The sequence below is a fragment of the Podarcis vaucheri genome, assembly GCF_965113315.1.
Source record: "Podarcis vaucheri genome assembly, chromosome: 8".
Lineage (NCBI taxonomy): Eukaryota > Metazoa > Chordata > Lepidosauria > Squamata > Lacertidae > Podarcis > Podarcis vaucheri.
In genome coordinates, this window is record NC_138766.1 from 15,182,223 (window position 1) to 15,197,904 (window position 15,682).

At 43.9% G+C, this 15,682-nt stretch overlaps 1 protein-coding gene across 2 annotated transcripts in view; it reads left to right on the top strand.

Moving 5' to 3' along the window:
* The window catches only part of DNAH5 (dynein axonemal heavy chain 5), a 180,519-nt gene that overhangs the window by 48,407 nt on the left and 116,430 nt on the right, over positions 1–15,682 (top strand). For both annotated transcript variants that reach the window (XM_082234101.1, XM_082234102.1), the window contains exons 18-27: positions 371–533; positions 2,571–2,816; positions 5,513–5,703; positions 5,798–5,894; positions 6,839–6,975; positions 8,718–8,919; positions 9,822–10,057; positions 11,893–12,111; positions 12,590–12,652; positions 14,568–14,806. In XM_082234101.1, the coding sequence (XP_082090227.1) occupies positions 371–533; positions 2,571–2,816; positions 5,513–5,703; positions 5,798–5,894; positions 6,839–6,975; positions 8,718–8,919; positions 9,822–10,057; positions 11,893–12,111; positions 12,590–12,652; positions 14,568–14,806 (1,793 nt within the window). The remainder of the gene's footprint in view (positions 1–370; positions 534–2,570; positions 2,817–5,512; positions 5,704–5,797; positions 5,895–6,838; positions 6,976–8,717; positions 8,920–9,821; positions 10,058–11,892; positions 12,112–12,589; positions 12,653–14,567; positions 14,807–15,682) is intronic.

Here is a 15,682-nt window from a genome sequence, read left to right on the forward strand (position 1 = left end):
TAAGATGCTGTCTAGGTGCTAGGTGAATATAAAATGGAAGAATGGTATAAAGAGGTGTGGGATATGGTTATTAATGATAAATTAACATGTGCCATTAAGCTAATACAGGGGATATGCAGGAGAAATGATTTTGAGGAAATATGGGAGGCGTTTGTAGAATTTGTACTGTTAAAACGGAAAGGGGTGAAACCATCGCAAGAGGTGTTGAAATTTTGGGAGGTTGGATAGTTACAACGGAATGGTCTCGGTGGTGGGGTGCATATATTTATTCTTATTTGTTTATTATTATTACTTTGTCAAAATAAAAAAGAAGATTTTTAAAAGAAAAAAAGAAAAAAATTAAATCTAAATGATATTGGCATTTTTGCAGGAACTCTGTACGAAGGGAGCATGCACTTTGCACCTGAAAAGCTCATTGGTGGAGGAAGCAGCAAATGAGCTTATCAACATGTTACTGGACACAGAGGGGCAAATCAGAGGGGATTCTGGCAATAAGTTTCTGAGTGGAAGCAGCAGTGAGGAAATGCATGAAGGTAAGGACTGGCATTCCACCATATGTTAACTCATAGTCTATTTCAGGTATGGGAAATCTCTGGCTTGGGGGCCAGTCTTGGCCATCCACGTGTTCTAACTTGGCCTGCAACCACGCCCACACACCCATCAGCTGATGCCACCAGTGATGTCAGCTGATGGGCGAGAGGATGGGGCCATCGCTGCATGCCCTACTCCCAGCAGAGAAGAGGACTGCATAGCCAAGGCAGCAGGAGTTCAGCTGAATTGGAGAAGCGCGCAAGCTGCTTCAAACAGCACTTTTGTGAAGCGCTTTAAGGCAGCTCCTGCAGTCTCGTTTCAGCTGAAATGGGGCTGTGGAAGCTGCTGTGAAATGCTTCACAAAAACATTACACAAGAGGTTTCAAATATTTCTTTTGAAAGTGGGTGGTCGGTGGTCGGAAGAAAGGTTACTCCCTACCTTATTGCTGTCACTGTCATTTGCAGGAGAAGCATGTGAGTCTTAAATGGGTGAGGGTAGAGACTCAGAAAGGCTTTTGCAAGTCTCCTCTCCCTGAAGTTCAGAGGGAAAAGGACTTAAAAGACAAATGGGAGGAGACTTACATACACCTTTGCCAGTCTCCCGCCTTCCTTTTTAAGTCCCTGATCTTGCGCCAATCTTAATGGGGTGGTGGACCCACAAAAGTGTTTGCGCAAGCTTCTTTCCACTTGCCTTTTAAGAGCAGAGCAAAAGATATTTTGACAGGTGGGCGCCCCATGCAGAGAAACTCGACACTGAGATTTCAGAAAATGCACGAGAGCAGAGTGCTCATAATATGACATTGATGGATAATTTCCTTGTTGTACTGTGCTGTGTTTTGTACAAGCTAGTAACTGAAATAATTCTGTGCAGTTGTAGTTGCTCTTTGTAATGTTTAATGAAAATAATAATACCAACTTTTAAAAAGAGGAAAAAAAATAGTGATTCCTGTCTGAAACTGCACTAGGCATTGCTCATGTACTTTCAGACCTATATCTGCAAGCAAAAGTTCTAAAAAAATTGTTCTTAAAAAGAGAAAGGAAAGTTGAGGTTCTCAGGCAATTCTGTACCTGGTCAATTTTGTGTGTGGATTGTCTGTGCTCCTGAAGCATCACAGTATCGTTACAAGCCATTATGAACAGTTCAATGTATAGTCTGGGGCATCTCAGTTCTGACCATAGCTGTCAACCGTCCCTTATTTGATGGGAAACTCCCTTATCCCAGCGCCGTGTCCCGCTGCTGTCCTTTGTTGATGATGTCCCTTAAATTTCCTGGGTTTCAAAGGAAGCAGCTATTCTCCCTCCCTCCCTGATGGCCAGGGAGGCTCCAACTGTGTTGCTTGGCTGCGTTGCTCACCCAATAAGGAGTCTAAGAACGACTGGGGGTGGAGCTTGCATGCCTTGTGCCGATCAAATCAGCCGCATTGCCTGGGGACTCACCTTTGCTCAGTGCTTCCCAGCGGAGAGGTGACAGTGGTTTTCCTTGCTGCATCCCCTTTGCCAGGTTGCTGCGCTGTGGGAACCACCACTTGAGGCTTCGTTTGGCTGCTGTCTGGGCTTTCTGCCTTTGGCTTGGAGGGGCTCAAAAGTCGAACATACCTGTGTTTGGAAAATCCCTTATTTTGGCTGCTGATCCCTTATTTTCGAGGCTGCTGATCCCTTATTTTCAAATCTGTAAGCTGACAGCTGTGGTTCAAGAAAAAGTGAGAGAAAGAAACAGACAGACAGACAGACAGACAGAAAGAAAAAGTGAGAGAAAGAAACAGACAGACAGACAGACAGACAGAAGGCATGTTCAGATGAACACAAAATATCTCTAAGGGGGATGGGTGCATGTGCAAGCCCTAGTCCCAATTTCATTGTGAGCGCTCCTCCCCTCCCCTTGTTGCACAGGGAAGGTCTGCATAAAGTTTCTATTCATATTGACACAGAACTTTCTGTGCGACTGGGGACTCAGGCACCTTTGCTGTGCAACACAGTCAAGATTAAGGACTTGCTGCTCAGAAGGCTACTGACTTAACTCCACTGATTACTGTTCCTAGGAGCGGAGGAGGACGGGCCATCAGACCCCTTAGCATCCTCGCACACAGCTAGCCAGATGTCAGCAGGCTTGTCTTCCCCCTTGACCAAGAAAAAGAAGAGGGAAATGGAAATGCTAGAGGAAGAAGCCCAAGAGCTGCTGTCCCATTTCAACCACCGGAACGTGGATGCTCTTCTGAAAGTTACGCGCAACACCCTAGAGGCCATGCGAAGGCGCATCCAAGCCTCTTCTATGTTCAGCTTCTTAGGTAAGTCTCGTGCCATACTCAGCAGAAACAGCTGGGCATAGCGAAACCACAGTTAAAATTTCAAACATCCCATCTTCTTACAAGCTGTTGTTGATGGAACTGGCTGTTGGTGGCCTTAGGTGAGACTGCACAGTTGGGTGGTACAATATTTGGCTTGTTTAAAGCTTTGCCAGATCAGCCAAGGCCAGCTCAAGACATTTTGCCCCTGAGCCAAAGGGCTAGCTGTTGCCTTAATTCCCCAATTCCACATTGAAAAGCTCATTAGGCCGGCAGCTGAATCTTTCCCCTAACATACAGTATTTCACTGTCCCCCAAGGGCAGCAGGTTACTTTAGGGCAGGCTTCCTCAAACTTGGCCCTCCAGATGTTTTGAACTACAATTCCCATCATCCCTGAGCACTGGTCCTGCTAGCTAGGGATTATGGGAGTTGTAAGCCGAAAACATCTGGAGGGCTGAGTTTGAGGAAGCCTGCCTTAGGGCATGCTGTTTTTTGAACCGGCAATGGACTTACCGTATTTTTTGCTCTATAAGACTCACTTTTTCCCTCCTAAAAAGTAAGGGGAAATGTGTGCTATGGAGCGAATGCAGGCTGCGCAGCTATCCCAGAAGCCAGAACAGCAAGAGGGATTGCTGCTTTCGCTGCGCAGCGATCCCTCTTGCTGTTCTGGCTTCTGAGATTCAGAATATATTTTTTCTTGTTTTCCTCCTCCAAAAACTAGGTGCGTCTTATGGTCTGGTGCGTTTTATAGAGCAAAAAATACGGTGTCTCCTGGACAAATCCTAATTTTTAGCATTGAGGCTGATTATTCCATCCTCTGCATCTCCCCACCGACTTGTGTGCTACACCATAGTCTATGCACAAAGCAATCAAACAGAGCAGATAAGATTCCCAGGGCACACAATCTGCTTCCCCTTGACATCAGTGGGATAACTTCCTCCGATGCTAATGGAGGTGGACTGTAGCTTCCTGAATATTGCTCTTTCATGCAAAAGGAGGAAAGAATGCAGACAGATTGGGGACAAAGGTGCTTTGAAGTTCTGCAGTGCATTGAAAAGACATGCTAGTGCTTTCTTTATGAACCGCTGTGGGTTTTGATGAGGAGCATGGTTAAATAATCCTAGATGTCTGCGTTGACAGAATGCTGCTGTTTAATCAGAGACGATATGGCGTCGAGCAGACTTATGATCTCTCAGCATGGACACCACACACAACCTTGTTTGCCGGCACACTGAGACACAGTGTGTGGCCCACAACGCAAGTGCTGCAAATCCTAGTATATGCCAGCAATACAGATTTGTTCTAGTGAAGGCACATCATGGGAACGTCTATAGGACTGAGGATTGGGTGGGTGTTAGGTGTGTTTCTGCCACACATCTAATCTCCACTTTCAGATTGTTATGGTGGTCATCTCCTCTTCAGGGCTGCATAGCTAGCATGAGCTGGTGCATGTGGAATAATGGGCACCATGCGTGCAGGGTCTGTCTTTGCTGAGTCATATAAGGATTTACTAGGAATAGTTCTTTTTTCAGTTCAGCACCCCAAGCCAAACCAGAACCATGGGCACCTCCAGTGGAAACACTTTTGGAGCGTCACCAAGTAATCTGTGTCAGGGACTGGACTGAAGAGGAACGGTGGGGGCCGCCCCCTTCTCCTGAACCTTCTGGAGAACAGGAAGATAGTATAGATTTAGAACAGTGGTTTGCAGAAGGGCATAGTTCAGAGGCTGCAGAGGGCAGAAGCTGGGGAATACTGGAAGGGGAGAGCAGGAAGAAGGAGAAGCACCAGGGGAGAACCAGCTGACACACTCAGTGTCCTTGGAAAGCATTCCTGCTCCCGCTCTCCCAAGACCAGATGGGCATTGAGGGTATTAGAACAGAGAGCTCAGAGGCAGAAAGCTCAGATTAACCGACGCGGGAGTGATGTCAATTATGGGAGACATAGGGGAGTGGGACTTTACATGGAGCAACACCATCGTTGAATAGAGGCTACATTCTTTCTCTCTCTCTCTCTGTGAATACTGAATAAATTATGTGGTAAGGACTCTTTGTATTTATCAGCATTTTTGGCTGCCCCTGAAGCCTTGACACCTGGGAGATTCTTATTTTTCTTCAGCAGACTGTCCTGGATTAATAATGATTTGTCTGTCTTGCTGTCAGGGACTGTGCTGCAGAGGGCTGCACTGAGGAGGAATGTTGGGAGCCTCCCCCTCCCCCTCCCCCTGTTCCTGATCTGGATCTTGAATCTTCCCAGGAGCAGAAGGACAGTATAGATTTGGAACAGTGGTTTGCAGAGGGACATAGTTCAGAAGGCAGAAGCTGGGAAATACTGGATGGGGAACAGCTAGGAGACGAAAATCTGGAAGGGAGACGGTTAACAGATTCACAGTCTCTAGACAGCATTCCTCCACCGCCCTCCCCAAAGTCGAGAAGAGCTCAGAAAGTGGCAGAACAGAAAGCACAGAGGGTATAAACTCAAATTACGAGATACAGAAGTGCCGTAGATTAATAGGGACAGAAGGGGGTGGAGTCCTTAATTGGGAGCACCGCCATTCCTAGGAGATGTGCTCTTTGTTCTCTCGCTATGATTATTATAGTTTCTAACTGGTAAGAAGACTTCTTTTCCTTTGTTCTGCTTATCTACTGCCATGGGGAAGAAAGCTGATTCCCCGAAGCCTGACGCTCGCCTTTCTTTTTAGATAAGGAGAGTGCTTCCAAGCAGAGACAGAGTGCTCAGCCCATCTTTAAGGCTAGCGTTATCCTTTCCATTCCAAATTTTGCTATGATGCCCACACTTGAGGAAGTACAGCAAACGCTCAACAAGGCTGTGGACTGCATTGTAAGCGTCATGAAAGGAGTTGGCCAGTGGAGCAAGGAGAGGCTATCCAAGGTATGGCACCTCTGTGTTTCTGATAACATTCCTGATAAGATACATTCAGGTTTGGGTACCACATAATCTCCCTCTCCCCTTTGTTTCTGCCCAGCAAAAGATGCTAGAAAGTAAAATGGCTGCTTTGCGAAATGAAGGAGACAGCGATTCTGAGACTGAAATGAGGCAAACTGAAGTTGGAAATATCCTTGGTAATACTTTGCAGCACTTATGTATGAATCTTGCCTTTACAGTGGTGCCTCGCAAGATGAAAAGAATCTGTTCTGTGATTCTCTTCGTCTAGCGGTTTTTTCGTCTTGCGAAGCAAGCCCATTGACGGATTAGTGGATTAGCGCTATTAGCGGCTTATCAGCTTATCGGATCAGCTGATAAGCGGCTTAGCGGCTTAGAAAAAGGGGGGAAGGAAACCCCCCCCCCGCAGGAACTCGCAAGACATTTTCGTCTTGCGAAGCAAGCCCATAGGAGATTCGTTTTGTGAAGCATCACCATAACAGAAAACCCTTTCGTCTAGCGAGTTTTCCGTCTTGCGAGGCATTCGTCTTGCGGGGCACCACTGTATTACATATACTTGCAGAAATCTGTTACTTTTAAAATTGTTATTAAAACTTAAGGAACATTCATGGTAACTTAGATCTTCTAAGCAAGTGAAGTTTACATAATATTTGGAGGAATTCATGAGCAGGATCCTGCAAGCAGGCTGACATGTTCAACTCAGGATGATTTTTGCATGTTAAAACATCAGCAAAAACAGATGCACTAGTCCCCATGTGTATTTTTTTTTGCCACATTCTATAATATATGGAGGCCCTCAAAGCCTGAAGTGAGGTGTAGCTTGTCAACGTAAAAATGAATACATGTCAAGAGACCTTGTCTGGAATCCATATTTAACAAATAAATAAGATAACAGAATCACCAGGAGAAGATTGAAATGCTCTCAAGGAAGCAATTGAACCAAGATCCTATTACTTAGCTTAGCATCAATATACTGCAAAGCTATCAGCATGTAATTTTAGGCTGTGCTTAAGTTTTTAGAATGGTCAGCACAATATATAATGAAGATGTGTTTTGAGATTTCTGATTTTGTCTCTGAGGCCTAATGTATTAATGTGATGATTGCAACTTTTCCCCGCTCAAGACACTGCTTCGGATACAGCCTCTCTGATCTTGCCTTCTCCTGTCCAAAACAAGAATAACTACAAAAGCATTTCAGAGAATAAGGAAATAATTAAGCTGATGTCCGTTCTTAGCACATCTATCAATTCCACCAAAAGGGTAAGTAAATGTGTAGAGGGGATCTTTAAGTGAGGTGGCTGGTGAAAAGGAAGTAAACAAATTGGGAAGAGAAAAGAGTCACAGAAAGGGATGGGGAGGAAAGTACATGGAAAGCAAGAGGAAGAGGAGGAGGAGGAGGAAGGAATTGGCAGAAGTCAGTGGAAAAATGGGACTGCAAATATTGTTAGGAGTGTCAGTTTGAATTTCTTAGTGCAGAAAGTATTGATCTGATGTGTAGAGATCTTTCCTATTCTAATTAGTTCAAGAGGGTTCTGGAAGCTTCTCTTTGTGAAAGAAACAAGCAGAAGGTTCATGATGTTTGGGTTATACCTTCAGAGGTCATGCTCTTCTGTCAAGGTCATGCTGACTATAATAGTAAGGCCAGAAGGTGTCCTGTTTTCACTCTTTCTATCTCTTTCCTTCTGGTGTGGTGTTCTGTATATAGTATGCTTAATGTTAAGTTTCAGCTTTGTTATAAGTTATTGTAAGTTTAAATCTGGAGCAGGATTGGGTGGTTCCTGCCAACCAATCATACTGCTGCATTGTTCTAGGACCAATCAGACTGCTGCATTTTGGATTTATATCCTCAATCAAACGTAATATTCTTTTGTCCCTCCCCCGCTTCCCTCCACCCCCACTCGATTTCCTCTACATTCTGAGATTACATTTATCTTGCATTCTGCAGACTTCTCAATTCATCTATGTATACTTATTGTCCTTCCTTACTAAGTTACATTCCCTCAGATACTTTACATTTTAATCTAGGCATATTAGCATATCTTTTTTGAGCAATATTTTCCCATATATTCATCAAAACATTTCCACTCCTTTTTAAATTTTTGATTCAATTGATTTCTTATAATAACTGTTAGTTTTGCCAAAGCTAAGTATTCATTTAATTTACAAATCCATTCCTCCCTTGAAGGTAGAGTTTGTGATTTCCGTTTAGCAGCAATCACTACTCTAGCTGCCGTGCTATTTCTTCCCCATCAATCCAAGGAGATATGTCTCTGGTTTTTTAAATTATTGATATGTTCAGCATCATCTTTAATTCTTCATGTATTGCTGTCCAGAATTTCTTAATTTCCTCACATCTCCACCACATATGTATTGTTGTTCCTATTTCTTTACCACATCTCCAACAAATTTTGGATTTCAGTTTATATATCTTTGCCAACTGGTCTGGTGTTAGATACCAGCTGTGGAACATCTTAACAAAATTTTATTTGATTGTGTATGAGGTGGTAAATCGAATAGCTTCTTGCCAGAGTTTCTCCCATTGCTCTAGATAAATAGTATGGCTGACATCTTGGGCCCATTTTATCATCGTTTCTTTCACTTCTTCATCCATCAATTCCTAGTCCAGTAGGAGATTATATGTTTTAGATAACAATTTCTTATTATTCTGAATTATTGTAATATTTAATTTTGAGTCCTCTTTTGCAAAGTCTTTCTTTTGATCAGAATTAAATATACTTCTTAGTTGCATATAATGCCATCTCTCAATTTCATATTGTCGTATCTCCTCCATAGCATGCACACAACTTCATGCTAAGCTACTTGAATAAATGCAACATTACAAACCTTCCCTAAGAGCACTTTTTGAAGGTTCACAACTTCTTTGGGTTTGTTTTCATTCTAATCTTAACTCTTCCTGCACATTTTTCCTAGGAACCAGGTAAAACATTGTAGTGGAGCTGGCGTATTCAGCCACCTTACTCTGTGACTTGTTAATGTTTCAGGAAGTCCTTGCAGCCTTGGAGCGCTTCAGATGTTACCATCACATCTGGCAGAGAGAGAAAGAGGAAACCATTGAAAACTTCATCAAAGGAAGCCCTCTGCTCTCTGAATTTGAATCCCAAATTCTATATTACAGAGACTTAGAACTCGAAATTAACTCTGAGCCTGAATACATATGCGTGGGAACAGTTGCGCTGTTTACTGGTATGGTGATTTAATATTCAAATGCCATCAAATTCATGCTAGTCTCCGTTGCATTTGCGAATCTTGCTTAAAACAAAAAGGGTGCAATCGATCACACATCTCCCTGAGAGTAAATCCCATTGAACTCATATATATCATTTGTGTCACTCCTTTTGCTCTACCTATTGGTTCTAATGAACGTACAGTCGTACCTTGGAAGTCGAACAGAATCCATTCCGGAAGTCCGTTCGACTTCCAAAACGTTCGGAAACCAAAGCATGGCTTCTGATTGGCTGCTGTGTTAGCCCCGTCAGACATTCAGCTTCCAAAAATAGTTTGCAAACTGGAACAGTCACTTATGGGTTTGCGGCGTTTGGGAGCCAACAAGTTCCGGAGTTAAACTGTTCCAAAACCAAGGTATGACAGTATATTAGGTAAAGGTAAAGGGACCCCTGACTATTAGACTCTGGGGTTGCTGCGCTCATCTCGCTTTATTGGCCGAGGGAGCCAGCGTACAGCTTCCGGGTCATGTGGTCAGCATGACTAAGCCACTTCTGGAGAACCAGAACAGTGCACGGAAACGCCGTTTACCTTCCCATCGGAGCGGTACCTATTTATGTACTTGCACTTTGACGTGCTTTTGAACTGCTAGGTTGGCAAGAGCAGGGACCGAGCAACGGGAGCTCACCCCGTTGCAGGGATTCGAACCGCCAACCTTCTGATCGGCAAGTTCGGTGGTTTAACCCACAGCGCCACCTGCGTCCCATGACTGTATATTACAATGCACTATAAAAGCTGTTTTGTTTTTGGTCCCTTCTTGTCAAATTCATGGAATTGGGAAAGGAGAGGAGGGGTGGATTCAGGAAGGGGTGTGTCACTATTTCCTTAGCTAGCTGTCACTGAATGATTTTTTGTTCCCTCAGCGGATCTGAAATTGGCCCTAACAACAGAAACCGAGGCTTGGATGGTTGCGTTTGGACGTCACTGTAACAAGAAGTACAGGACAGAGATGGAAAACATATTTACCTTTGTAGAGGAAATCAGCAAGAAACTGAACCGTCCAATTAAAGACTTGGATGACATAAGGATAGCAATGGCTGCCTTAAAAGAGATCCGAGAGCAGCAGATCCCCATAGACTTCCAAGTGGGACCAATTGAGGTAGTTGGAAAGGGAGCCTGTACCCGTTTCCTGATGTGATCTTTGGCGCTGAATTGTGTCTGTCCACTGCTGCCCCATCCTGGCCCGCAACTCAGGGTCCTAGCACAGTCTGCTGTGCTCTTTTGTTTATTTTATAGAATTCCCCTCCCCAATGCAATTTAATATCCTGCCTTTCTCTCCTAGTGGAATTTCAAGGCAGCTAAGAACATCAAAACAATAAAATGTCACATAAAAAAACAAATTAAATTTAAATGCTGATCAAACCAATTTTCCTCCCCATACCTGATGTTGATGCAAAGTTATGGACTCCTTTATACCTCCCCTCCATTTTACAAACAAATTAGGTATTTTATATATTTCTCCACAGCTTAATCTGCTATTGTATGTTTATGATGGGGCTCATTATTGCTTCAACTAACACAGTAGTACAGGATCCATGGAAAAGATAGCTTGAAATCATTTTGGTCAACAGTGTTTCACATGAGATGTTAATGATTTCTCCTTTGTCACTATTTAACTGTTTAGTGACATGTCAGGTTGTGCAAAATGTTCCTTGCTTTGGTGGATGTTGAAAAGTGACATTGAATTCTTTGTGCATTTCTCTAGAAAAAAGAGAGGATATGCAATTTTTGCAAGGGCAGGTTTTTCTGATTTCTTGCAGATCCTTTCAGATCCTCCTAGCATTAAGTGTTCAGACAATCATATATGAAGAAGCCTTTGGCTGTCTACATACTCCATTTGTTCCTTCCTTTGCATGACAAAGCAAACAAACCAAGAACTCTACCGTTAACTATAGTTTCTCATATCGCCCAGATTGGGTAACTATGGTTAGTGGCTTTAGAACACTATTCTGCCTTGTTCTGAAACCATTGATCTTTGTTTCCCAATTTGAGCGAAATGAGAAATTATCATTAATGGAAGACTATCTGGTTATTTTGCTTTCTTGTGCAAATGGAGATAATATATAATAATAATTTATTATTTATACCTGGCCCATCTGTCTGGGCTTCCCCAGCCACTCTGGGCGGCTTCCAACAAAATATTAAAATACAGTAATGCATCAAACATTAAAAGCTTCCCTAAACAGGGCTGCCCTAAACAGGGCTGCCCGTCTGGTAGTTGTTTTTCTCTTTGACATCTGGTGGGAGGGCAGTCCACAGGGAGGGCGCCACTACTGAGAAGGCCCTCTGCCTGGTTCCCTGTAACTTGGCTTCTCACAATGAGGGAACCACCAGAAGGCCCTTGGTGCTGGACCTCAGTGTCCAGGTAGAACGATGGGGGTGGAGACGCTCCTTCAGATATACTGCACCAAGGCCATTTAGGGCTTTAAAGGTCAGCACCAACACCAATATTAAGCTGTTCTAAGCCAATTTATATATCTCTATTCATTTGGCATGGATATCTTCTTATTTTTACATATGCCCATCATTCATCATAAACAGAAAATTGTTCTTGATAGAGGGAGAGGCGGTTTAATTACGTATGGCTCATGTGACATCAGGTGCACACATTGAGCTCTGGGCCCCCTCAATTCTGGGGGCAACCTGGGACTTCTGGGGCACATATCTGTAGCTGTAAATACGATTCACTCTCAGAACTGAAATTCTTAGATTTCCATTGCATCCCTGGTGCCATGTTGACAGCTAATTAAAATTCCACGTCACCGTCAATTTTAAGTTACCTGTTCCACCAGCCTAGCTCCTTTGCATCTTTAGCAGGACCACCTGCTACATTTTTGATCTTTAGTTCCCCAAAGAATGTTTAATTATGTACATACTTACATGCAGATTTATTTATTTTTGATGGTCATAGATAACAACCTTTTGTCCCGGCAGGAGTCCTATGCAATGTTAAACAAGTATGAGCTCTTGGTGGCAAAGGAAGAGATGGAAAAGGTGGACACATTGCGTTATACCTGGGAGAAAGTACTGGTTCGAGGAAACGAAGTGCAGAATGAATTAGTAGCCCTGCAACCCAAATTCAGAGGGGAGCTCATAAGCACGGTGGAGATATTTGTGGAAGACTGTGATCAGTACTACTTGGATTATGAGAAGGTGAAGGATCATAGTAAACTGAGGGGGGTGGGATATCATTTTGTTATTTGTAAGGTATAGATTTTTTGGGAAGCTGCCTGAAAAGGTGTCAAGCGTTAAACACTGAAAGTATATTTTAGTTGAATACATCCTCCTGGGGTCCCTTCCAGCTCCACAATCCTATGATCTGTGTTGAAGAATAATCTCAGGCTATTGTTTTTTATACAGAACAAGTATGGGTGATGATAACCCAAATTCCATTAAGGGGGTTGGATTGTGGGCTGAAAATAGCTAGACTTCAGGCAAAAGGTTGGCCAGGTTCTTTTGGTCTGTGGATGCCTTCTTTTTAATGGATTGCAACGAAGCAGCCCATTAAAAAAGCAGAGACATCACCTTGCCAACAAAGGTCCGTTTAGTTAAAGCTATGGTTTTCCCAGTAGTGATGAAGTACAAATGTATGGGGCTTTTATTTATAGGATATGTCAATTCTCTCTTCCAGAATGGTCCCATGGTGACTGGTATTGAACCTCAGGAAGCTAGTGACAGACTCATCATGTTCCAGGTATTCTTTGACCTTTTAGCCCATATCTTTATTATTATTATTAAAATATTTTATTAACATATAGAACACATACATTTACATTTACACAGTACATATACACAACACAATACCTTATTTTCATAACATAAAGCATACCTAGGTAAAGATAAAGGGATCCCTGACCATTAGGTCCAGTCGTGACCGACTCTGGGGTTGCGGCGCTTATCTTGCTTTATTGGCTGAGGGAGGCGGCGTACAGCTTCCGGGTCATGTGGCCAGCATGACTAAGTCACTTCTGGTGAACCAGAGCAGCGCACGGAAACGCTGTTTACCTTCCCGCCGGAGCAGTGCATATTTATCTACTTGCACTTTGACATGCTTTTGAACTGCTAGGTTGGCAGGAGCAGGGACTGAGCAACGGGAGCTCACCCCGTGGCGGGGATTCGAACTGCCGACCTTCTGATCGGCAAGTCCTAGGCTCTGTGGTTTAAACCACAGCGCCACCCGCGTACCTACAGCACTCTATATAATACCTACCTATAATAATATTGCATACCCACAGCTCCACCAGCATACCTACAGCACTCTATACCTACCTATACTCAGTGATGTCGAACGGGGGTGGGGGTGGGGCAATGTGCCCCAGGTGCCATGTCTGGGAGTGGGGGGGGGTGACAAGAAGCCACCCCATGGCGGCGCGAGCAGCCATCGCACCGCCGCAGCCGCATGTGGAGGATCCTTCGTTCGCGGCTGCAGCCACAAGCAGAGGATCCTGGCACTGTCTGTACGGCACTGGAGAAGTTCCACGGCAAACTGCTATGTACAGCGCATGTGGGGCGTCGCTACGTACGGTGCATGCATAGTATGTAGTGACGCCGCACATGCGCCCTATGCAGCGATGCCCTACCCTGGCCCTGGGTGTCACAACGCCTTCATTCGCCCCTGCCTATTCTATACATATCAACATACCTACACACCTACTCCACACGAACACCCACAAAGTGACTTGACTTCCAGCCGTTCTTGTTACGCTACTTTATTTTTCCAGTTGGCTTAAACACATTTCTTATTTCTTTAATCTCTTCTTCTATCTCAACTTCACTCTCCTTTCACTCTAATCGTTTTCTGGATTCACTCAGTATCTGTCAAAAGTTCTACTTTTTCCACATAGCTTTTGATGCATTCCTTAAAGGTAGCCCATTCCTTATTCACTTTTTGTACCATATCTGCTCTTATCCTCCCTGTTAGTTTGGCAATATGAAAGTATTCCATCGTTTTAGATAGCCAGGACACATTCTACTCATGTAAAAACACGCTGATTCCTGGACTGCCCGCAGGCCAGATTTAGAAGGCAATTTGGTTGGATCCGGCCCCCGGGCCTTAGTTTGCCTACCCATGAGCTAGCTGCTCTGGCACCTGCAGGAAGTATCATCTGTGGCGAGCATCTCGGGGAGGGCGTGGCGGCGTGGCAATGTTGCCCCCCCTTAGGGATGACACCCAGGGTGGCCGCACCCACCGCACCCCTTCCTCCGTCAGTGGTGACCAGCCCTGAATTAAATTGGCTTGATTTTCAGTGTGTCTTAAAACTAGCATGTACTTAGGAACCTAGAGGACTTTCTAGTGCAAGGAAGGAAGACTAAACCTGTGACAAATTCAGAAGAACCCACCTTCTACTAGGTCAGAAGTTTACAATGATTGGCAGAGACTTTTAGCATCTTTCCTAGTTGTAACTGAGGTTGCCCAGGGTTGAATCTGAGATCTTCCACATGCAGAATTTGGTTCTGCTGCAGAGTCCTTTCTCCATTCCATTTTACGCCTCTTGCTTCCCTTAGCTGCTAACTATTCCTATTTTAGATAAGTGGCCTCTTTGAGCCGTGTTCGTTTTATTTCTCGCAATTTCAAGCACCGTATGCTCAAATGTGATTTTAAACTCCAGAACCGATTTGACAACCTTTATCGGAAATACATCACCTACACTGGGGGCGAAGAGCTTTTTGGTTTGCCCGTGACGCAGTACCCTCAGCTTCTGGAAATAAAGAAGCAGCTGAACTTGTTGCAGAAGCTTTATAGTCTGTACAACAATATCATTGAAACAGTAAATGGCTATTATGATATCCTCTGGTCAGAAGTGAACATTGAGAAGATCAATAATGAACTCCTTGAGTTTCAGAACAGGTGAGAAAACACCAGGACGTTCAATCTGCATTTAGCATTAAACATGGGCCATGTTATTTACTCCTTCAAATTTGGTGCTAATATTTAGCTGCTTACAGCAAATCTCCGAAAGAGCAATGGAACAAACATTGAGCCTCAGTTGATTGTTTTTTTTCCTTAATCTTCTTTAGTCCCTGACTTGCCAGGCAGAATCTGTCACCAATTTCATTTTCATCTTTCGAGGTGTTGCTCTCCGATTAAGTGTTCAACACTTCTGATAATTATAAAGGTGTTGTGACTGTTTGTTAATGTGAGAAGCAGATGTGCCTTTGGTACAAATAGGAAAATTGATTCTTAAGAGAACCATAAACTGGATTTTCTTATTGGCTGAGGAGGGCATGGAACCTGGAGCCTTCCAGAGATTATGACTCCCATAATCTCTGACCACTGGCAGTGTGACTGGGGCTAATGGGAGCTGGAGTTCCCCTTCCCTTTCCCTGCTATCGATAAAGGGTGCTTCAAGGTGGGTCTTGTGGTCTCAGTGCTCCTTACGCAGACACGTTTCTTGAGATGTCCCCACCACATTGTTGTCATCAAAATGCCAACCTGCAACCCACCTCCCATTTAATATGGATTTACTGTTGTTGTTTTTTTTGGGGGGGGAATGCAAAAACAACAACAACAACCTGTTGCCAGAAACCTCTTTGCCAGTGCTATTTTAAGTTTGGGTGTAGTCTTTGACACCTCCCTTTCCATGGAGGCGCAGATTGCAGCTATAACAAAGGCAGCATTTTTTCATCTCCGCCATGCTAAGCAGTTGGCTCCTTACCTCTCTCGCCCTGACCTAGCCACTGTGATCCACGCAACGGTTACCTCCAGATTGGATTATTGTAACTC